This window comes from Phyllostomus hastatus, unplaced genomic scaffold (assembly GCF_019186645.2).
Source record: "Phyllostomus hastatus isolate PE091 unplaced genomic scaffold, TTU_PhHast_1.1 phas_scaffold_501, whole genome shotgun sequence".
Taxonomy (NCBI): Eukaryota; Metazoa; Chordata; class Mammalia; order Chiroptera; family Phyllostomidae; genus Phyllostomus; species Phyllostomus hastatus.
The window spans coordinates 28249690-28273786 of record NW_025334033.1 but is presented as its reverse complement, the minus strand read 5'-3'; the positions used below and the strand labels follow the sequence as shown (position 1 = coordinate 28273786).

The following is a 24097-nucleotide window of genomic DNA, read 5'->3' as shown; positions in this document are numbered from 1 at the left end:
CTTACCTAAATTTCTTACACAAGAACTACTACCCTATAGTAACTCTAAAGAGCAAAGAAAGCTTGTCTATCAAAAGACAACATCTACACTGTTAGACTAGCCATAAAAAATGGTGGAATCCACATGCACATCCTTAAGAACATATAAGCCATGTCTACTTCTCCAGCCTTGCTTCATGGCCACACTCTTGTCCTCTGCATACCACTCCCCCCTTACCACCTATGGCCTTTATCTGACACTCCCTGTGCACATCCTACCTCTCAATGTGTGATGATTTGATTAGTACTTGTTTCCACCAGTAGACTGTAAGCACCCTGCTTACCACTGTATTCTAAAAACAGTGTTTGGTTCACAGCCCACCCTCAGATATTTTGGTCAATAAATGAGTGAATGAACACTGCTTTCCTCAATGCATAGATCAAAACAGTGCCTAGGCTGCCACTTCTCCCCATTCTTACTTTGACTTGATTTGTCACTGATTATAAACTGTCTCAATTACCTAACAATCCTCAAACTTATTACAACAGAATGTGGATTCCTCTCTCTAGAATAAAAATTGCAAGATTCAGTCCTGACTGGTGTGGCTCAGTTGGCTGGGTGTCACCCCACAAAGTGAAGGGTTGTGGGTTCAGTCCCCAGTCAGTGTGCATATAATAGACAACCAATAGATGTTCCTCTCTCACATCGATGTTTCTCTCCCTCTCTCCCCCTCTCCCTTTTTCCCTCTAAAATAAATAAAATTTTAGAACAACAAAAAAAGGATACAGATTCAACAAAACAGTCCCCACATTTCTTAAAACACCTAACTGCTCCTGACTACTCTTAGCCTTCGGTCTTATCCATGCACAGTTACTTCCCAAAATAGGGTTAGTCCACAAATCAGGTAGTCTGGACATAACCAACTCCTGAGAGCCCTCATGTATATACTTCAGAGTATTATAGGTCAGACTATCAGACTTAAGCCACCTAGTCCTCACATTTTAAACACCCATGAATTAAAGGCGACAGAAGTCAGAAAAGTGGTCATGTCTGGGAGAGGGTTGTTAACTGGGAAGAAGCATGAGGAAACTTTGTGGGGTGCAGGAAATGTTTCTATCTTGAACTGCATAGTGGTTATAAATATGGAAAAAGTGAGTTGTAAAATTACTATTAGTATATTTAATTCAATTTATTATCACATTATACTTCCAAAAATAAAATAAAATAGCAACTACCTATGAATAAAATAACTGCAATATCGGGTCATGGTTTTAGTCCTAAAGTAGTATTTTATGTGATAATGGTAAAAGAGAATCATGCCATCGATCTTCTTAGGTTAGAATATTTAGGGGGATGGTAAGAAGGAAAAAAAGAAAGAAAAGGATGAAAGAACCTAGCTACGTACTTACATATTACCTAAGTTTAACTAGATCGTAAGACTTACAGACCTGTTACGGAGACTGAAAAAATTAATTAGTGATAGAAACAATAACAACAAACTAAAAGAAACAAAGAGAAAAAATGAGGTGATTACCCCTGGCTGGTGTGGCTCAGTGGATTGAGTGCCGGCCTGTGAACCAAAGGGTCTTGCCTGGGTTGTGGGCCAGGTCCCCAGTAGGGGGGGAGTGAGAAGCAACCACACATTGTTTCTCTCCTTCTCTTTCTCCTTCCCTTCCCCCTCTCTAAAAATAAACAAATAAAATCTTTTTTAAAAATGAGGTAATTAGTGATAGTAAATCTGGGAAAAAAACCCAAAAAACTAAAGTTGTAACCCTGGCTGGTGTCGTTCAGTTGGCTGGATCATTGTCTGTAACCGAAAGGGTTTAATTCCTAGTCAGGGCACATACCTAGGTTGTGGTTCAATCCCCAGCCTGGAGTGTACGATCCCCAGTACGAGTGCCTACGGGAGGCAACCAATTGATGCTTCTCTCTTGCATCAATGTTGCTTTCTCTCCCTTTCTCCCTCTCTAAAAGCAATGAGAGAATGTCCTCAGGTGAGGATAGAAAAAAAAATTGTAGAGGAAAACATTACTGTATACTAAGTAGTTCAATAATAAACAATCCTTAACATAATAAATAATGAACACTGATTAATCTAACTAAAAATTGTGACATATCTATAGTAGAGGGATTTGATAAAGGGAGGGCAATAGGAGAGCATATTATTATTTAGAAACATGGGAGTAAATAGAAGAATAACATTAAAAGGTTTAAAGCAGTTGACTTGGGAGTGAGACTTGGTGGTGACAAGGAGTAAATAGTAGATTGCTGAGTTTCATTGAAAGCTGTAGTACTATTTGACTTTTAATAAAAATTTCATGGGAAGAAAAAGTAAAAAAGTTGTGTATATTAATTTAATAAGTAAAACATCTTAAAATAACTTTATAAAAAGTTGAGGATATACCAATGTTCCTTGACTTATCATGGGGGTTATATCCTGATAAACCCCTATCAAACTGTAAGCTGTAAATATCAAAAAGTCAAAAATGCATTTAATATACCTAACCTACCAAAGTTAACAGTTTTAGCCTAGCCTACCTTAAATATGCTCAGATCACTTATATTTGGGCAAAATCATCCCACTGCCACTGCCTAGCATCATAAGAGAATATTATATGGTATGCTGCTAGCCCAGGAAATGATTAAAATTCAAAGTACAGTTTTTACTGAATGTTATTGTTTGCACACCATCGTAAATTTGAAAAAATCACAGGCTGAATTATTAAGTCGGGGATTGTCTATATACCTCAAGATATTCTTTGCTTTCCTTAACAGGTTATTATAAAATTTATCAATTCAATAATTTTGAAGACCTTTGGGAGACGGGAGGAAGGGCAGAAGTGAGGTAAGTGTGCCTATCCAGGGGCATACAAGGGCCCTCTGTGGTAACAGAGCTGTTGTTTCTTGACAGTGGTAATAAAATTGCACAAAACTAAGTATACAGATTCAGAAATGGGTACAAGTAAAACTGGGGAGATTTGACTGAGATAGGTATATTGTATCAATGACAGTATTAACCTATAGTTCTACAAGATGTTACCACTGGAGGAAATTGGGGAAAAGGTACAAGGGATCCCTCTGTATTATTCTTAAAACTGCATGAGACTCTACAATTATCTCAAAATAAATAGTTTAATTAAAAAACCTTGACCGTATTTTTAATTTCTACTCCCTCTAGGATTTGTGTATTTATTTACTATTGATAAAAATAACTTAATAATTAAGCTCAATTCATTTTTAACTTGAAAGGGTATCCTCTATCCAATACAGAATCCTAAGACCTGGTAAGTATTTATCTTCTTTTCTTCACTTGACAGGATTTGAGAGTATTTCCTCTGTCTTTAAAAAACTGAAGATTATTTTTTACATGTCTTCATTAAAGTCTTCACCTCCTCTGGTCATCAGCTCTGATATGTATTTCTTGGGGACCAACAGAATACAGTCATTGCAAACATAGACAAAGTTTGATTTTGTATAGACAGGAGTTATTTTTATCTTTATATAGTTCTGATTCTCTTTCCAATGATGCCAAGCATTTCCCTGGCAGCACACTGAGCTCATTTTTCTAGGAATAGTTCACCAAGATACCTAGTCTCCTTTGGGGACTACAATTGTTAGATAGAAGTTAATCACACTAAGAAAGTTGTTTGGACTTTTGTTTTAAAAAAAATTTTTTTTATTGATTATGCTTTTGTTTTCCCAATTTTTTCCCCTTTATCCCCCCTCCGCCCTCCCCCCACAACCCTCCAGCATTCTCCCCTTTAGTTCATGTCCATGGGTTGTATATATAAATTATCCGAGCCCTCTGTTTCCTATAGCATTTTTTTATCTCTCCCCATCTACTTCATACCTACTAATTGTGCTTCTTTTTCCCTGTACCTTTCCCCCCATTCCTCCCTTCCCTCTCCCCACTGAAGTCCCTCCATGTAATGTCCATTTCTCTGATTCTGTTCCTGTTTGTTTGCTTAGTTTTTGTTTTTCTTGTTTTTCTTTTCTTTTAGGTTCATTTGTTGATAGTTGTGAGTTTGTCATTTTATTGTTCATATTTTTTATCTTTGTCTTAGTACGTACCTTTAACATTTCATATAATAATGACTTTTCTGCTTCTTTTAAATGTAATACTTGTCTACACTGAAGCTGATCTATTTTTCATCTCCCACACCCAAGATACTCCTTCCAACCACCCACAACAGCCAAGATATCCTAAACTATACTCCAAACAATTTGGGAACCTAACTACCTGAAAAGGCTTAATATCATGGGGAAACCTAATATGTCACTTATGGAAAATATTTTTTAAAGAATTTATTTATTTTTAGAGAGTAGAAAAGGGAGGGAGAGAAACATTGACATGCAAGAGCAAGAGAAACATTGATCTGTTGCCTCTCATGTGCCCCCTTCTGGGGACCTGGCTGCAACCCAGGCATGTGCCCAGACCAGGAATCAAACTGGTGATCTTTTGGTTTGGGGGATGACACCCAACCCACTAAGCTACACCAGTCAGGACGGGAAAACATTTATTAATGACAAACAAGAAGGAAGGTAAGTGTCACTGCTTAAACTCTTACACCTAGAAGAATTTATCAATACAGTTTTGGGAGGTAATGTCATAAAGAACCAGCACAGGACAGCCAGGGAAAAATGAAACAACACAACAAGGGAGGAAACAGAAATGCTCAATTCGATTTTTTACTCTGCCCGACTCCCATACATGTGTAACAATCTCCAGCAGGAGTGTCCAACCTTTTGGCATCTCTGGGTCACACTGGAAGATGAGTTGTCTTGGTCCACACATTAAATACACTGCAACATGTAACCACAAAAAAAATCTCATAATGTTTTAAGTAAATTTACAAGTTTGTGTTGGGCAGCACTCACAGCCATCCAGGGCTGCATGCGGCCCGCAGGGTGCAGGTCAGACACCCTTGCGTCTAGAGCAAGTCACCACACTTACTTAAACCTAAGTTATTTCACCTGTAAAAAGCTAAGATAATTAATATACCATAATACAGTATAGAAAATGGAATGGCACTCTTATATCAAACTCATTAATATCCCTACAGCAAAATGAATATTTAGCTGAAGTAGAAGAAAAAAACAATATAAGTAGCTTCTTACTAGTTTAAGTCAGGTGGTGCCTACCTTAAAAAATTTTTTGTTTTCAGAGCTTTTGCGTTTTAGAACTGCAGAGAAGGGACTGTGGAACTATTTATTAAGTGTTCACGGTCAGAAAATCAGTTTGCTAATACACAACAAAACATTTTGTCCACTGCATGACTAAAGTTTTTAAATAGCCTTTGGCCTGACTTTTCTAAGTCTTTTCAAACTAAACAATGTCCATTGGTAACAACTTTATCCACACAAAATTGTTAGTAACTTGTCATATGACTTCTCCTTATGTAAATTCACACATTGCCTTAGCTCCAATGAGTTATACAAATGGTACAATGTCATCTTAATCTTTAATTTACATTTTACCAATTTTCCAATATAGCTTTTAGCCCTCCCACCTCCAAACCTTCTTTTTGAGAAAATAACACTTGAAATTTACACCAGTCTGAGTGCAGTGATCATGCTATTTACAACCTGAAGTAACATACAGGGCCTGGCACAAATATCGCCCCCTTTTTATTACAAAATTATAAGCATGAAATTCTGTAACAGAATATCATGCTCAAGCACACCATATGACATTTTAGGTGAAATGTTCAAATTAAAACTATAAATTATTACATCCATATTATTATCCTACTAACCACACTCCAGCAGGCATTACTTCTGCCGGACCCTGTACTTTCACTAAGAATTGCATAGTTTATTCTTGAATTCTTTTTAAATTCTTGAATAAATTTTATTTCATCAAGATTATTGATTTGATGAAGAAAGCCCTAGGTAGCTCTGACTAGTGTGGCTTGGTGGTATGGGCATCACCTCGGAAACCAAAAGGTTGCTGGTTCGATTCCCACTCAGCGTACATGCCTGGGTTGTGGGCTACATCCTCAGTTGGGGGCATAAGAGGTAAACAATAGATGTTTCTCTCCCTCCTTTCCCCGCTCTCTAAAAAATAAATAAAGTCTTGAAAAAGAAAGAAAGAAAAGCCTAGGCAGCTAGAAAAAAATGTCGAAAAATGAACTGGAAATACTAAATAAATATTAACATTTCTGGAATAATTCCTGGGAGTTCTTTGTATTTTTCTGTACTTTCTGTGCTTTTAAAAAGATTAATCCATGTTCTAATCAGGAAAAGAAAAACATTAAGCATCTATCATCATTTGACCTGGAAGCCTTTTTAATCTGCTCAGGAGGGGGGGAAAACATACACTTGAATTAACAGCTGCTGGCTTTAAAGTTCACAATATCAGTAATATGTTACAGTACCACTTAAACACTTGTAGTGAGAATGCTGGACTTCACATATGATATACAGCAAATCCAGAGAGAAGCCCTGTGAAATCTGCCTGAAAGCTCACCTACCATAAGAACCACATCTGCCTAAAAGTAACAGATTTCTTTTAGCATGGACCAGAGTTCATGAAGAACCTTATTCTAGCCCTGGCTGGGCAGCTCAGTTGGTTAGAGCATCATCAAGATTGCTGGTTCCATCCCTGGTCAGGATACATAGGAGAATCAACCAATGAGTGCATAAGCAAGTAGAACAACACATCGATGGTTTTCTCTCTCTCTCCCTTCTCCTCTTTAAAATCAATAGTAATAATAATAGAACCTTATTCTAAAATTAGATAGGAAAAAGAACACATTTTTACAGAAGGGCAAATAGGTCTGTCTCCTTGCACACTGCCTACTGCACAAGCTGATGAGGTAAATAAAAATAGCATGTACAGGTACCCTGCACCTCAGCGACATCAAACAGCATTCAGCATTAACAGGCTGAGAACTTGATGTCCAGGAGCTGCATTCTACATAACTCAGGACAGAAATAAGACATTCCCTCTCTTGAATATTACGTAGGAATTTTAGCTTGAAGTCAATTACCAAAACAGCAGTCTGGTCTAAGAAATTTCTGTTTCCTATCATCTTCATATAAGAAAAAAAGGAAGGAACAGGAAAAATAGTGAAGAAATAGAAGGGTGAATAAAGGGCAAGCAAGAAAATTGTAAGAAAATTCACAATACACAAGTCAGACAAGAAAGCACCTAGACATCATTAGGACATTTTCATCCTCCAGCTAATGATTTAGGTACTGAGACTTCCAGAACATATCTAGCTAAGTGTTGAGAGGAAGTAAAAAAATACCACAAACCTGAAAATTCAATTTTTAAGCTGAGAACAGAGTGCATGCTCCTTAAAAGCTTATTTTTAAAGGGCTACCCAAACACAGTTGCTGAGGCCTCCCTAGAAAGAGGTAAGGTCATGACACTGGGCCTTTCCCATTGAGAAAGGAGAAAACCCAGAGGCCCAACTCACCCATTACTCTAGGTAGCCAAAGCCCAGTTAACAGTAGGGTAAATCCCACCCCTCAGGGAAATGGCTACAAGGCTTCCAGTTCCACCCCTGGTGTCTTCCAGACAAGACTGACTGCAATTTTCACCATGATTAACTTCCAGGAATGCCAGCCAAAGCAACACCCAGGAGAAAGAACATTAACGAGTGCTATTTCCCCCTCAATGTCAGCTGAACTCTTTGGAACAACTACAGCCTCTGCCTCTTTCTGTCTACTGGGCAGAAGAACATTCAGCAACCTTGGGGAAGTACTTAACAATCCAGTAACACACCAGCACCATATTTCTCAAAGAGGCCTACTCTGACTGCCTTATTAAAGCTGTGAACTCCCTACTTTCCCATCTATCCCTCCTCCACACTCCTAATCCCCCTACTCTGCTCTATTTTTCCCCTCGTAATTTATCACCCTTTAAGTATTATATGAGGTCTGTCCAGAAGGTATCCAGCCATGTAATATGAAAAGTAGAGACATTTATCGAAGATACAAGAAACACTGTACACAGGACAATGATGTCTTAGTCCTCTTCAAATTAGGCACCTTGAGACCTCGCACAGTTCTCCTAATCGCCATAGCCACCCTGTAGTCTTTTCCTGAATCTCATCAACAGTCTGAAATCTCTTCCCTTTTACAGGTGATTTTAGTTTTGGGAAAAGCCATAAGTCGCAAGCTATAATCTGGGCTATAACGGGGCTGAGTCACCTGGGTGATATGATGTTTCGCCAAAAAACTCTGCACACCACGTGATGCATGAGTGGGAGTGCTGTCGTGTGAAGCTACCAATCACCAGTTGCCCACAGCTGCGGCCTTCTGAATCATTCGATTAGTTTCTGAGGAGAAACATTCAAGCTAAATGCAAAATTCAATGCAGATTCATTGCTGTATTCGCTCAATCATTTTCAATGTGACAGCCACACAGTACACATGCTCACTCAATAGCATCTACCACCCCTCTGACAAGGAAAGTGAAATCAGCATTGTTCACACATGCACATTCTAGTCCACTCTCCTTGGCTGCCAGGTTACATAGATGATACCATGCAAACCGTTATTATATTAGCGATGGCTGGACTTTTTCTGGACAGATCGCATAAAATCATTTATTATGCTTATTTCTGTTTCCTTCTGTTAAAAGATAAGATCCATGAGGTTGGGACTTTTTTGTCTATTTTGTTCACTGATAGATTTTAAGTAGCTGGAACAGGATTTCTTCTTTAGTAGGAATCCAATAAATATGGACTAAAAGAAGTAAATTAAAAACAAAACAAAACTAAAATACCTCCCAGAGGTCAACAACACCCAGAGGCCCAACAATGGCTTTATATCCCTCTAACAGAACCAGTCTGATTCCTATGACTGAACTACATTGCCTCTACCAGCCACACACTACCCTTCGCCCCCACCCCCAAGTCTCCAACCAGGGAAGATATATGAAACCACAGTACTGATGTAGGCAGTAAAGGTACCAAATGCTTGTCCTTGAGTCTGAAGGAATTCTGAAGGCTTTCATAGTCTGTCCTGTTCCTACGTTATTCAGCTTGGGATAAAATGTGTAGAACAGAAGTTACCTTAGCATAAAAGAAAGCCTAAAAAAAAATCACAAGAAGTTTCTATTTTCAAAAATTAAATTCCAATTCAATTCAGCAAGCATTAATTAAACATAAAGTTATATTCAAAGCACTCGGCTAGAAGCCATGAGAACAAAGGAGACACAGGTCTCCTACGGAGTTTAGAATGGAGGAGGAAAAAATATATTCACAAATAATTATAATTACCTAACTATAATTAAAGACAACATGTGATAAAGTGCTATATAACAGAGATCCTAGCAAAGAGTTAAAAGAGATACAGAAGAAGATGAAAGAGATAGTTTCGTGGGAAGAAGAAGGTTAAGAGAAGCTTCAAGAAGGAGATGGCATTCCTTGCTACATACTCTTCTAGAACCAAATCTTTTCCTCTGAGAGCACTGCAGTTCATAATTGTACATTCATTACTTGATTGTTGGTCTCCCTCACTAGAATTTTGAGCCCTGAAAGGAAAGGGGCCATGTCTGGTCTCGCATATAAGTGCTAAATAAATAGTAGATAAATGAATAAAAATGATAGTAACATTACAGCAGTCAGTAGTATGGAATATAGAAAGAAGCATTAACCATGAGGTTATTACAGTAATATACAGATGAAAGCCTAAACTAAGTGAGTCAAAAGAAAAAGTGGAAAGCTAGCAGAATAATCCAATGTAATGAATGATTAGATAAGGTGGTGGGGCAAAATAGAATAAATGTAAATCAAAGTTTTGTGCCATGGCAACTGGAAGAAGCTACAATGCTTAGGGGAGAAAAGGGTAGGTAGGTTCCAGAAATGGACTGGAGGTGCCATTGAGAACAACACCAAGTAGAAAAATTTTCCCCCTTTCCTGCATACCTTTCAGATTCATTTACCTCCTAAGCTCCACAATTCCAATTTATTTTCCTATAGTTCTATTTCTTTTTGTTGTTGTTGTTTATTTTATTTTCAGACAGAGAGCAAGGGAGGGAGAAAGAGAGGGACAGAAACACCAATGTGTGGTTGCCTCTTGCATGCCCCCTACTGGGGGTCTGGCCCGCAACCCAGGCATGTGCCCTGACTGGGAATCGAACCAGCGAACCTTTAGTTCATAGGCTCGTGCTCAATCCACTAAGCCACCAGCCAGGGCCTATAGTTCTATTTCTGATATCATTCTTTAAGACTCTGCTTTAGAAGTACCAGTTCCAGAACAAAGTCAGGTGCTGGGTTTCACACCAAACCTCAGAATTTGTAACTAAGGTATACAAGGTACATTCTCAAACATTCACTTGTGCTCATGTGAATGAAAGTTCATCTCAACCACACCCAAAGTGCTTCACCTGGGAATGTTGCTAGGTATATTGCTGGCATACTGGCTACACACTGTATGTAGTATAGAGCACCTTGGCCAGGTACCTCAGTTGGTTAGAGCATTGTCCTAATACACCAAGATTGCAGGTTTGATCTCTGATTAGGGCACATACAACATGCAATGAATGTATGAATAACACCAATCAATGTTTCTCTCTCTCTCCCCAAATCAATAAATGAAAATTAAAAAAAAAAAAAAAAAGAATAGAGCAGACACTGCTGCCTTCCTCTACATATACTGAACTTCCAGCCTAAGAAATTAGTTAACAGCATGCAGCGTGGTGTCAGCATGCAATGTGGCCTAACTGCTAGGATCTGGATTTCATTCATGCCATGGTTTGATCTCTAAAGGTTGCATGGCATCTACATTGGCCACTTTCCAATTCAATACCCTAGGTTTCAGCTGTCAACCTTTAAAAAAAAAACCTATCTACAAAAACTACTTATATTTCTAATATAAATCTTTCTAAAATCTCACACTCAAGTTCAGCACTTCCCAATAACCTTTAGATTACCTGAAAATTAGTAACATGCTACAGATGGCTGGGAATGAAGCAAAGTACTCCCAGGATTTTTTGTGAGTCCAAAACAATCACAGTTCTGCCCACCAAATTTTCCTATCTAGACTGACGGATGTTTCAAGCACAACTTTAAAAACAGTGAATGCTTCTTCCAATGTTCAAAAGTAGATTAAACATGTGATTGTACTATGTTAACAAACAAACAAAAAGACTAAACGACTGTCACCCTCCTCTTAACATTCAATAAACAGCTGCTTTGAAAGTCCCAAATCCAAGAGTTAGCTAGGAAATGTTGATAAAAATCCTAACTTGGGGAATTGACTTGCTTATGTATTTTATTCCTTTAAACTGCTTGAAAACAAAGATTTCCTAGATTACTGTCAACTTCAGAGTTCCCACAGTCACCAGCTTTCAATCTTTCAGTCCCTTTTACCACACATTTCAGAGATAACTCCTTCTTAGTCATACTTCACCAAATGTCACCAATTTAGGATTTATAGCATTAAAAATAACAATTTTATTTTCTAAACAAAACACAGTTAGCAACTCATATATTCAATCCCAAGAAAAGCAGGTTGTCCTCTGACAGGTCAAAAAGGGAAAAATGCTCAACCTAGCTCCACAATCAGTCCCATTTGGTTCAAAGACTTGATTTAAGAGATTTAAGATCTTAGATCCCTGACTGAACACACAAAATTACTTATTGGTATCTGCCAAATCCTTCCAGGTATGATTTCCTTCTTACAAGCTGAGGTTGGTTTTCTGCAGATTTCTGATTCCCATTGTTATAGCTTGGGCAGACTATAAAAATATATTTGACAAGCTGGTGAAACTGCAGAATGAGGGTATAAGACCCCTCAAAAGAAAATGGCCTAGTTAAAAAAAACACAGCATAAGCTTTACAAACATATCAAAGAGGAGTGAGAGTCAAGGCCCAGAAAACTGAGCCTGCACTCATAAGCCCTTCTGAATACTGACTATATTTTTGACACAGTAATTATAAACTGCTTACTTCTATCACTTTCCAGTCAGTGGGAAACCTGCTTTCCTCCCAACCTCGATATCATAAAATTCTACAGTTAAATGAAACCTTAGAGATGATCTTGTCTAATATGCCCATTTTACAGATAAGGACAGTGAAAACACAGGTGTGACTAGCACAAGGTCACACAGCTAGCGACATAGTAGTGATAAGAACTTAGGTTTCATGACTCCTAATTCTATCAAAAGCAAAGAAAACATATAATACTATTAAATCAGATAATAACTGTAACTGTAATTAAGCCACAGAAAAATAAAATTCATCCACATAAAGAGAACAAAGTGTTAGACCAGGAAGTACCCCAAATTAAACAGAAGGAAGCAGCACTTGTTCATACAGTACAGGGCTTTCTTAAGGGCATAACCTTGTATATTTTCTCAGACATTTCATTAACTACCACCTTCAGATGTGCATCTTGTGCTTCCATCAAATGCATCTTCTTATGGCAAAGGTGTCAAAAGTAGAAACTGCTGCCATAGAAAATTGATGCAAAAGGAACCGACAAACATGGTGCCAACAATGAAGAAAGGACTGAAGGTGAAGGGGTAGATATTGCTGGAAGCAAGTGATCCTGAAAATGGGATAACAATAAAAATCCAAGAGAGCAAAGTTAGCCAGCCACTAATGACCAGAAAGCACAATAAAAAGAAGGTAGTTTCAGAGCCTGCCTGGCATCAGAGAGCTCTCACCTACAAAAGAAAGAAGGGAAAAATTCTCACAGAGCCAAGAGAAAGATTGTAGGTTTGCTCCTGAGTGATGGACTAGATATGACCTAATAGGTATTTGCCAACTCTTATTTCTGGGACTCTGATCCAAGAACAAACAGCAAGAAAACCATGAAAAATCAGCCCTGTTGGATCTGGAGTTCTGCCCTGACAAGATATAAAGCTCATTCATAGATCTGACTGTGCTCATGAGACTGCAGTTCAACTCCTGCTGCTAGAGCAAGGGGAGGGGGAAGGAAGATAGAAAGGGGTGAGTGGGAAGGAGGTGGAAGATCTGGGTTGTGACTATAATAGCTACAGTAATTAGAGTGTTTCCAAGCTGCTAGAGAGAAGTCTTCAGAGCAGAGAACTAGGATGGGAGGTGCAGGAGGAAAAAAGCATGAGAAAGCAAACTACTGAGAATGCTAGGAAAGTATATGGTGCTTTGTGAACTGCTTAAAACAAACAACTGTGATGGCTTCATACAGGGAAATAAAGAAGTTTATATTTTTTCCCAGAAGTAAAAACTAAACAAATAATTGCTAGCCTCCCACTTAAAGCTAGATTACAAACTAGGTCCAAGCAGATTTTTCCCAATGTTCCTGTCTCTACAGTGGTCCACTGGCCCCAGTCCCAAAGTCACACCATTTGTCTCCCTTCCCCCCAAATCAATCTATCTACCTATCTACCTACCCAGCTCCCTACCTACCTATATCTCTGTCTCTCTCTCTGACATACAGGTAAGAGCCTTCTCTCCACTTGGAAAAGGGATTTCTGAACTCTGAAACAGTTAATGTGCCTTTTTTCTTCAATCAACTATTAATTAATATCCCATGACTTCATTATATACATATACACATACATACACATACACATAGTATGTATGCATCCGCATGCATGCTTTAATAGAAGCAGCACACGACCTGTCAGCCTAATACAGAAAATGACTAGAAGGCACTAAAAAAGTAAGAAAATAAACACCAAGTTACTTGCTTACAAAAGTTAGGCTCTATGGTACTGCCTACTCTAGTGGCATGACCATGTGAAAGAAAAGTGTATTAACAAAAGATGATAACCTTCAAGAAAAATCTGGGAATCTGCAGAAAATATCAAATAGAAAGTCTTCCTCTAAGTTATAGAAAATTCTCCACTTGTTTTAAAGATAAATATTTAGTGAAGTATTTCCTTAACATGATTTGGTCTTCTGGTGATTATTTGATTCTAACAAATGATGTTAATCATAATGCCAGAGTTTAAAAGAGTTATAAAGGTGTTGGGAGAAACTAAAAAGGAAATAAAACAAACTGAAGAGATGCAAATTTGATGTAGACTTTATATTCATAAGGTAAAAACACATGTCTATTTCTTAAGTAAGGCATGTAAGATAGACCTAATACAAAAAGTCAGTTACCTCCTTTGCCCAAAACCTGATGGGTATCCTCCCAGTGGGCTAAATCTTTTTCATCATATTGAAAGCAAAGAATTTTCTCCTTCCCATTTCCCTCTAATAAACAAGTACTAGAAACACTGAATTACCACTATTTCCTTCCCATTCATAGGGCATAAAGCCAGAACTCACAGAAATACAATAGAGCTCTATAGGACCATATCTAAGGCAAGCTACTCAGCAATCTAAAAGAAACAAAGAAAAAAAGAAATCTCTTTTCTCTATTCCATTATCATCTCACTAACAAACCAGTATCAGGCATTAAGAAATGTGAAACAAAGAGCAATTTCACACATATGAACTGAACCTAAACCACGAAAGACCAAGTATTTTCTTGTCACTGTGGCATGTGATTCTTTAACCACCTGCTCAATAATCCCTCTTCAGCTGCACAGCTGCTGCCAATTTCACATGCCCAGCTAGGCAGGTGCTTTGGTGAATTACCTGTTCCCTAGTGAAAAGAGTCCTTCACTGACACTTAGTGGGCCCAGAATCTGCCAATCAGCCATCACCTTATCTTCATTTTGTCTGTAACAGCCAACTTTTATGAGACATCATGAAGGCATATTTTGCATACTATGTGATTTCTGTATTTTATGGGGTTTTGTTGTTGTTCTTTTTTTTTTTTTTTTTAAGAAAATTGGATTTAAAAAATCAAGAAGCAGTGCCTTGTCTGGTGGGGCCCAGTGGATTGAGCGCCGGCCTGCAAACCTAAAGGTTGATGGTTTGATTCCCATTCAGGGCACATGCCTGGGTTGTGGGCCAGGTTCCCAGTTGGGGGCGTTTGAGAGGCAACTTATGGATTTATCTCTCACACACTGATGTTTCTTTCCTTCTTTTTCCCTTCCTTACCCTCCCTCTGTCAGTAAATAAATAAAAATTTTACAAAATCAAGTAGAAGTGAGAATTCAGCTGCTGAAAAGAAAACTTGCCACACAACATAAGGGCACCTTATCTCAGAGTGACCCCATCTGTTTGTCAGTATCACCATACATGACCAATTTTCCACAACTGCTTAGCTACCACCTTTGGAGATGGAGAAAGGGGCAGCAGAAGGTGCTAGGATACCTGGTAGTAATGAGAGACAGCAAGCAGGGCAAGAACTTCTGGAGACCACACATCATTCCTATACTTCGTAAATCTCCATGGCTGAGTCCAGGCAGTGGAGTTCCCAGTCAAATAAATAAGGAGTGGCACTTCCACTTGACAGAGCAATCAGCAAACCCCTCAACAAATTATCCTGTTCCAGTCATTTAGTTGCTATATGCTAATTGCAACATAATTACTACCAGGAGCCAAAATTATGCTTCCATATCCTCACACACAAAAAAGCACAAATCTGTCCAGCTATCTAGACTTCTCACTGGGAAACATTTTCTACCAAGATAGTGGGGTGGGGAGTGGTGGAATCCAAAGTGCTGTCTGAAGGATAATCACAATCAGAAGACTCATGAGACTCCTTGTGGCAAGGGCCCAAATTTGAAACCACTATATCTAATCAGGGCAAATTAATCTGAGGCTTTTGCCTTCACTGTCACCTGACAGGATTCAGAAAAGAATGCCAACAGCCCAAGAGCAAAAAGCTTTGGACTCAGTTTAGGTGAAGCTTCATTCAGAGACCTAGGACGGATACTAGCTAGAAGCAGCCTAAAGACAGACAACCCCTCTAGTAAGACCTTAAGAAAGTTGTCACTAGGAAATACAAAGGTCAGAACAACTTCCTAACAGAGCCCAACACCTAAGTGGCAAGCCATCATTTTGAAAGATTCACTGAACTAAAGTAACGAGGGAGGCAACATAGATTCAGCACCTCAGAAAGACCTTTACTAAAACCAAAGGCTAGAGTTTCTATTCAACAATACCCTATGTGAAACGGTTGGCTATTGTATACATACAACTGCTGTCTCACAACATTCCTATCTCTTTGTAAACAAAAGTTTTCTTCAGCGTCCTAAATTAAAACCTCATTTCTAGGAACACTTTTTTTCCCCTAATAGTATTATGGACATTTCTATGAGATATATGCAGGGATAGGATTCTTTCTAGCTTATTCTCATCCTTCACTCATTAATAATAACTCTCAAGTTCTCAAAAGACTTTAATGTTTATCTCTTTGGCACATTTCTCCTTATTAAAGAGGCAGATATGGACTTTCTGCACAATAAACAAATCATCTCCTTTCATCAGTCGTAAAATAAAGATTAAAAGGAAAGTTGTTTTGTTTCTACAGCCCGTGACCAGAAAGGCAAAATCTGTGGCTTTTTTGTTGTGCAATTACTACTGACCAGGAAGTCACCACTAAAAAGGTACTGGGTCCTTGACTGCCTGTATCAACCCTATAGAGGTTTTTGGTGGTATTCCTAAACAAATACACAAAAATCATTTATGGATGTCCTATCCCCATAAAAAGAATTAAATATGATGGTTCAAACAAGAATAGAAACCTTCCCTTGGAGGTCTGACATAAACACCACGATTGAGTCTCCCAGACACTATTCCTCTACAACTTAGTACAGGCTAGCTAAAGAGGCAGGCACAACATGGCTGGCATCCCCTATTCTTCTGAAAAAATGTGTGCCAATGAGCTCTGCATTGTTCCTCACTCAAAAAGAAGAGCCTTTCTGTCTGGCCTCCTCCAATGGCAAGCCCCAGTCTGGAAAAGGAGGAAAATGGCACTGAGGAGCCTGGGAGATGGAGCATATCCAAAGCTCTCAGACAAGACTTGAACCTATGACCTTCACTGTGTACACAATAGGCGGGTGAGAGGGACCGGTTTATCTCTGCAGCAGCAGTTCTCAGCCCTGGGGTAGCACTCCCGATAAAATGACACGACTATTGTGTGTGGCAGCAGAACAGTCATCTCCTCACAACGGCCTAAACCAGCGCTCCCTCCCCCAAGACAAAGCAGCAGGGGTGAAATTAACTCAAGGCTGCAGAGCAAAGCCTAATACAGAGAAGAGAGGCCTGTGGGGGACTGGGGACTCTACTCAACCCCTGGGGCTCTGGACACATGGCTGGAAACAGACAGGCTTTCTCCCCCATCTTCCCTACTCTCATTTTAGGTAGGAAGATGTTTCTTGGAGAATTCAATCATCTGTGAATTGTTCAGAAATATTCTCCCTGAAGGGCTCTGATCTCTCCACCCTGTGTGAGCCTAATTCCTAGAAGCTGAAATGACTGTTTGCTGCTGCCTGTTTCACAAACACACATTAATTGGTCAGATGTGTCTCCTCCTCCTCAACCCCAGAGGGAGGAAGGAGAATCTGAGCAAAGCACAGAGATGATCCAACCGTAATTACACATAAAGGGAAAAGAGGGCAGCATGGGTTTCCCAAACAGGACAGGGTCACAAACACTGTGGGGGGCGGCGGGGGGGGGGGTGTTAACAAGGACAGAATTAAGGGCCAGGCCCAAGAATCCCTCCATCTTGTAGAGAAGGACAGGGGTAAATATGACCTGAAGACTAGAAGGAGCACACACCCACAACCTACTTACTGCACACTCCCAGCTACCTTGCTCCCCCATCCTAGGTCACGCACACGTTCTGCTCCAAACCCTTAGCTCTGAACCCCTCTAACTCCCTGACTAGCCTCAGTTTCCACGGGCCCCCTCAAGATAACCACACTGGCCTCAAACTCTCTGGCCTGACCCCACAACCTGGCCAGACCCTAATTCCCTCTCGGGCACCCCTACCCTCACCCTGAATTGGCCCCAGCCGTGCTTTGAACTTCACCCCAGGTCCATAAACGCCCCCTCCCCCACCCACGCAACGACCCCCCTTCTACCCCCCATACACACCTTCCTCCACGCTCCGCCCCGGCCCCCCAACCCCCACTTCCTCCGTCCTGAGCCGCTGCCCCCCGGCCCCACTCAGCGCCGCCGCCTCTCTCCTCCCCCAGCCCCAGCTCCACACAAAGCTCCGGACTCACCGCGCGGCCGGTCCCGGGAGCCGCCACCTCCGCTGGCCCGGGGCCCCGGGCCGTAGAACCGCCGCTGCTACCCGGCCCAGGCCGCCATCCGTTCCCGCAGCCCCTCCCCCCCACCCCACCCCGCCTCCGCTCCGGCTCTCCGCCCCTCCCCGCGCTGCTCCGCCCCGCCCGGCCGGTGCCGCTGTGTCCGGGGCCGCGGGTCCCTCAGCCGCCGCCACCGCCGCCGCCGCCGCGATCCGGGACAAGCAGGGCCGCCCGGAAGGCCCGGACACTGGACCACCGGGCCCTCGGATCCGGATTCCAGGCTGGTGTGGAGTCTGGGGCGGGAGAGTGCAGGGGAAACCCGGAACCTGGATAGAGAAGCTAAATCCTGGGTCTCGGAATGCGCGGTCACTAGGAGCCAGGATTAGAGTCTGCTCTGGGAATGCTGGAAAACCCGGCGAGCCGGTTAAAACAGAGATAAACTCGAAGAAACCTGGATTGGAAGCTCGAACCTAACGCTCTCTCCTCGTGGAAAGAACTCTCGCTGGACCAGACTTCCTCGCAGAGAGGTCTCTGGGGAAGTAGGGTAACTTAAATACAGAAGACACCAATTCTGTAGGCGTCCTTCGACTGTGGGAAAAGGGCCCAACGGGGTCTGAACGTTAACATCCACAAAGCGAAGAGCAAGCACAGCTCATGATGGTTTCATCCATTTTATCCCCTGGTTCAGCAAAATATCAACCCCTTACATTTTTATCCTTTGTCCTCCGGTTTCCTTTTTTCGGATTACCATTTGTTTTCCTCTTAGAAGTACCATTTCTAATCCTTCTATATCCTTTTTCTCCTCACCATCCTATCATCAAATCTTACTACTTTTTATTATGTAAAAGTCTTATTCTGTCCTTTTCCAACCAATAAAGGTAAGTTTTACCTTTATTTACCTGCCTTTCACCTCCAATTGCCCAGAACACTATCTAATACACAGTATTCAGTCCATGTTTGTATAAGCAAACCCACTTCTCAGTTGTGAAACATATTCTTCAGGACCTCCTTTCCTAAAACTACCTCCTTCCACAGCAAACAAATTTATCTTAATTCTCCAGACTCCCCACATTTTAACCCCTATGACATCCTTCCTGTGTCCTTGACCATCTTAGTCAACTCTGCAGGGTTTTATTGTAAATTTTTTTTAAAAATTGATTTTAGAGATAAAAATATTGATTTATTGTTCCACTTATTTATGCTTCCTTTGGTTGATTCTTATATGTGCCCTAACCAGGGATCAAACCCATAACCTTGGGATTTGGGGACGCTTTAACCAACTGAGCTACCCTGCCAGGGCTCAAATGCAGTTTTTATCTTTCCTTCCTTTGCTTTCCCTGAGAATCTTTCAACAGCAGCAGGCAGGCAACACAGCGAGTGTTGAGGACAGAGCCAAGGTCATAAAATCCCTAACTCTCTGCACACAAAAGTATGTGTCTGTTCTGTGTGTTTGGGGGTGGGGGTGATGACTGAAGATCATTACTAAGGCTGTCTGGCCTACCGGCCTAGGATGATAATCTCCCTTTGGTCCACCAATATTCAGCTTGCTTAGAACAGTACAAGGACAGAACTGATCTCATGTAACAGCAAACTTCCAGCCTGTAGAAGGTATTACAAGTGATGATTCATCTCCTTAGCAGGTAGAGAAAGAGTAAAGTTTAGGGTTTTAGACTTGTATGACTTAATTAAAAGTTAACACCTGAGTAGTCTTCTCCCATTGAAGAACATGACTCTATTAGAGACTGGACTGCAAAATTAGGAAACAAAGGAAGACATTCCTACAGTGAACCCCGATTTTTAGCCAGAGAAAGTTCTCAAGTCTGGAAGAACCACTAAAACTTTTCAAGTGATTGATGTCCTCTATAGTAAAAAACTTTTAAGTTTTGACTTCCTGTTCCTCTACAGAGGGGTTGACAAATTATGGTCCACACATCAAATCAGGCTCACCACCTGTTTTGGTATGTCCTATGAGCTAAGAATGGTTTTTACATTTTTAAAGGGCTGAAAAATAATCAAAAGAAAAAATTTTGTGATATGAAAACTCTATAAAATTCAAATGTCATTGTGCATAAATGAAGTTTCAATAATGAGCCATGCTTATTTACTTATTTTCTTATATGCATCTGCATTATGACAGCAGAGTTGAATAGTAACAGACTGTATGGCTGGCCTATAAAGCCTGAAATATTTGCTACCTGGTCCTTTACAGAAAAAGTATGTTGACCCCTGCTCCTAATAAGCACTGTCCAATAGAACTTTTTGCAATGTTGGAAATAGTCTATATTTGCACTAATTCTAAACTCACTAGCCACTTGTGGCTATTTGAGCACTTGAAATATGGTTAATGTAACTAAAGAACTGAATTCTTAATTTCATTTAAATAATCACATGTGGCTAATGGCTACCATATTTATCAGACAGTACAGCTCTAGACTCTTCTCAAGTCTTCTGTATTGACATTTTTCACCCCTCATCCCATCATCTCTTTTCCTACGACACCCCTCTCTATGGATACTTAGTCCAGTTCCCGGCTCCCTTTCCCTGACTCTATTTAACTGACTCCAAGTTGGGGTACAACACTTACTAGGTTTTCTTTCTGGATTACCCATTGTCATGACTGAAATCTGATCAGTTTACCAAGTTTCACACCATTAATTAATCCACATTGTGTGCACACACACAAATGGACATTTACACAAGTCACTTTGTGTCAGAGGATAGCACTCTATGTTCTTCTCCCGAGAGAAGTAGAACAGCCCTCCAAATGCTGGATCCCTTGTTTGCTGCTAGAGCCTGTGACATGGATCACCTCCACCCAAACACATTCACAGAAGCTGAGAACAGCAGATGTGTACTTGCTATTTGAATCTAAAGGAGAAAACATCCTTCATCACAGGACTTTCTTTCCTCCACCAGGCCTAATAAACTGAAATTAACTGATTTCTTTACTTTAATAGATACTTGCTTTTTACTGGCCTTTTCCAGTGAGGCAAAAGATACCACCCCATACTGTCTCAATCTTGGCTAGGAGCTCTAGCAAAGGCATTAAATTTTTTTTTAACCAAAGTAAATGAACTCCATATAAATAGGCTTTAGCAGATACAGTACTCAAAATGGAAAGAGATTTGGGGTTATAACTCTTAAAAGCCCTAGCTTTGTAATTATTTATAAAAGTAATTGTGAAAGTCTATTTTTTTCATACCTAATCCCTAGGAAAAAATCAGTTTCTGTAAACTTACAGCTTAAAAAGAAAAGAGGGGACACACAGTTCTTTTTTTTCCACATTAGCTCTGGCAACCAAAATAATAAAATAAAATTCCCCTCACCCCATTCCAAACATCTGACTGCAAGGCTAAAGCCTCCTAAATCTTGACAGAGAACATCTTCAGTTTTATTTATATATACATATATCCTACTCTGAGTTATTTAATTGAGACTGGGTCCTGCCTGGAAAAACAAAAACGCTGAATCCTTTAGTACTATACCAATTGGGAGCTACTGAACCCAACCAACCAAAAGGGGGCACAGATATTGAGGCTGCAAAAGAAAACCAGCTCAGAAACATGAAGACACCTCCCAAGCCAAGCTGTTCTACAGTTGCAAGCTGGCTATTCCAGGGTGAGTTTGTACTCAGGCTGCTAAGAATTTCCACTAAGCTTTAAATTATGCTATTCATCACTGAGCAATGGAGAGCCATCTACCTTCAAGTCTCTCCCACACTTCCTCTCTGGTGTCTCTGCAAGTAAGAGAGAGACCTTTTACCACCATCAATGAACTAAAGACAGGCTTTCACAGCCTAACCATGAACAGAAGTTTCCAAGTTACTCTGCCATTTTCTCATGTAGCTCCAGCTGCATATTTTGGATGCTGAGGTGGGTTCTTATAAACTTGTAAGGTTCTTGTAAACTTTCTTATCACAGCACACAAGATGGCTTCATAACCTGAACTCTTGCAGCTCCTGATGTTTTCCTTTAGGCACACACACAATCTGTCCAGGTGGAAAAATCAATCCAGACTCTTCTGTGCTCAGGCTGTCATTCAAACACAGAAGTATATAAACACCCCACTCCCCACCCCCCTCCCCCACCATCCATAGGTTCTCTACCTCCTGCCTTTCAGTGTTATTTTGGTATTAAGAAAACCAGACAATTCCAGCTCAGAATTCAAGGTGCTACGTACTGCTTGGTGAACTATTAACTACATAATGAACCCAATGGGGCTTCATTAACAGTACTAGGGTCTGTAGGAGGGCAGGGTGTTTTTTCCCTAAAGAAGTGCCATTAGTTGTCCTTTCCACTCTCTCTACAGAGGATGAACAGGAAAAGAAAGAAAATACTGCATGTGTGCATCACCAGAACAAGAATCAGGTGGGAATCCAGAGTGATCAGGTCCCGCAAAACCAGTGCCTAGAGCTATGCAACAAGCAGGGTTCACAGTTGAGTGAACATCAATGCATAATGAGTGGAAGCATTTCAATGCAAATAAATGCTGAATATGAAGGATTAAAGAAAGGGGAAATTAATCTTTTTCATAACACAGAGTACTTTTTTTTTCTCCCTTGTGCTCTCTTTTTTAAGTCATGCACACAACTGCTGGAGGGAATCCAACTTCCCCAGTGTGGTGGTGCTGCTTTATAAAAAGCAGAACATACACATTTAAGAGCATGAATGTCCTTAGGATGCCAGCAACTGAGATTCTGACAGCTCTTCTGAACAGCCTCAGAAGAAAGGGCTTCCCTAAGTGGGGCCACACTGACTAGTAAAAATCTCATTTCAAAATAACCTCCGATTTTTTTTCAAAGCTCATAGCTTCCTGGGGTGTGGATGGTTTAAAGGGTTTAGGTTCAGCATCTGGGAGTATCTGGATGCAATTACTGAAGGGATTTTATTTTTCAGTTTGTTTCTAATTGCCCCAACAAAGAAGTGATGCTTTTGCAATACCAACAAAATAAATAGGGCAGTTTCATGCTGCTTTAGCAGGTGGCTCCATCTCCTCCCAGTCTGATCTTTTTATGCCTAATGTCTCAAACCAAAAAACAAAATGACAGCACTTCTTCAGGTCATCTCTTCAAAAAAAAAAAATTTACCAGTGAAGATTACTCAGCTTTTGAAGATGTCAGACTCAACTTTAAGAGATGTTGGACTGGTGCAGAAAACTTGCTAAAAAGTTTTCTGTCCCACCACTGTCTGTATCAAACACAGGATTCCTCGGACATTCAAATTCTCTATTAGGCTATCATTTTGGAAGGGGTGGAGGGGGTGGGAGGCAAAGAAACGTTAAAACTCAAGTGTTCCCCTGCCAATTGTTAACCTAGGTTAAATTTTTTCCTAACTACAAACCCAAGCCCAAGAGAGGAAATTAATTTCCAACTTGTTCCTTTCTCTTCCAATACCACACTGAGAAAAAAATCTCTAAGACCTGGAATTTTTAAAATAGGTTTTTATAAATAATGTATTCAAAGATTCTGACCCACTATTTAAAGTAAGAATCCCACTCTTTAAGAAAAATATACAAGTTTTGGTAAGAGTTTAAGTATTGAGATCTTCTTATCTTCTCATACTGATGGCCAAGCCTTGAAATTTCTACTGCTTGAGATTCCAAAGGACGAGTGTATAACAATTTTAGTACACAAAACTCCACTATGCTGCATATGTCCTTTCCTCCTGGGTCAGACAGCTTTATTCTGCTTCATTAACCCCTTCTTTGCGCCTTGATGGATCTTGGAATCCAGTTTCCCTGTAAGGGAAAAAAAGAAGCCTCATTATTTGTTTTTTATATTTGCAATGCAAATCTTTCATGGCCTCCTAGGTCTTCTGGTTACTGTGTTCCCGTCACATTCAATTATCTTGCTTCAGGACTCAGACACTTTCAAACTTCAGAGCCTCATTCTATAAGAATGAGGAAGCAGTGGGAACACCACAGAGAGACACAAAAGGATACACACAAACACAACGAGTATTCGCCTAAAGAACCTAAGTTAATATTTCTAATTGTGTAGCTATTAGAAAAGAAACGTCACCTTTTCCATGGTGTCTAATACTAAGACGAGTTTTTAAAGAATATAAACATATAATAAAA

The 24097-nt window shown here is 40.2% G+C and overlaps 2 protein-coding genes across 5 annotated transcripts in view; both read right to left on the bottom strand.

Moving 5' to 3' along the window:
- ZNF609 (zinc finger protein 609) overlaps window positions 1-18105 on the bottom strand; it is a 194500-nt gene extending 176395 nt beyond the window's left edge. For 2 of the 3 annotated variants that reach the window (XM_045822233.1, XM_045822234.1), the window contains exon 1: window positions 17996-18105. The gene's annotated coding sequence lies outside the window, so the exon portion shown is untranslated. The remainder of the gene's footprint in view (window positions 1-17995) is intronic. The other variant, XM_045822235.1, reaches the window with a different exon arrangement.
- A 5338-nt stretch (window positions 18106-23443) lies between these two features.
- The window catches only part of TRIP4 (thyroid hormone receptor interactor 4), a 57919-nt gene continuing 57265 nt past the window's right edge, over window positions 23444-24097 (bottom strand). For both annotated transcript variants that reach the window (XM_045823616.1, XM_045823615.1), the window contains one exon: window positions 23444-23755. In XM_045823616.1, the coding sequence (XP_045679572.1) occupies window positions 23711-23755 (45 nt within the window). In that variant the 3' untranslated portion in view covers window positions 23444-23710. The remainder of the gene's footprint in view (window positions 23756-24097) is intronic.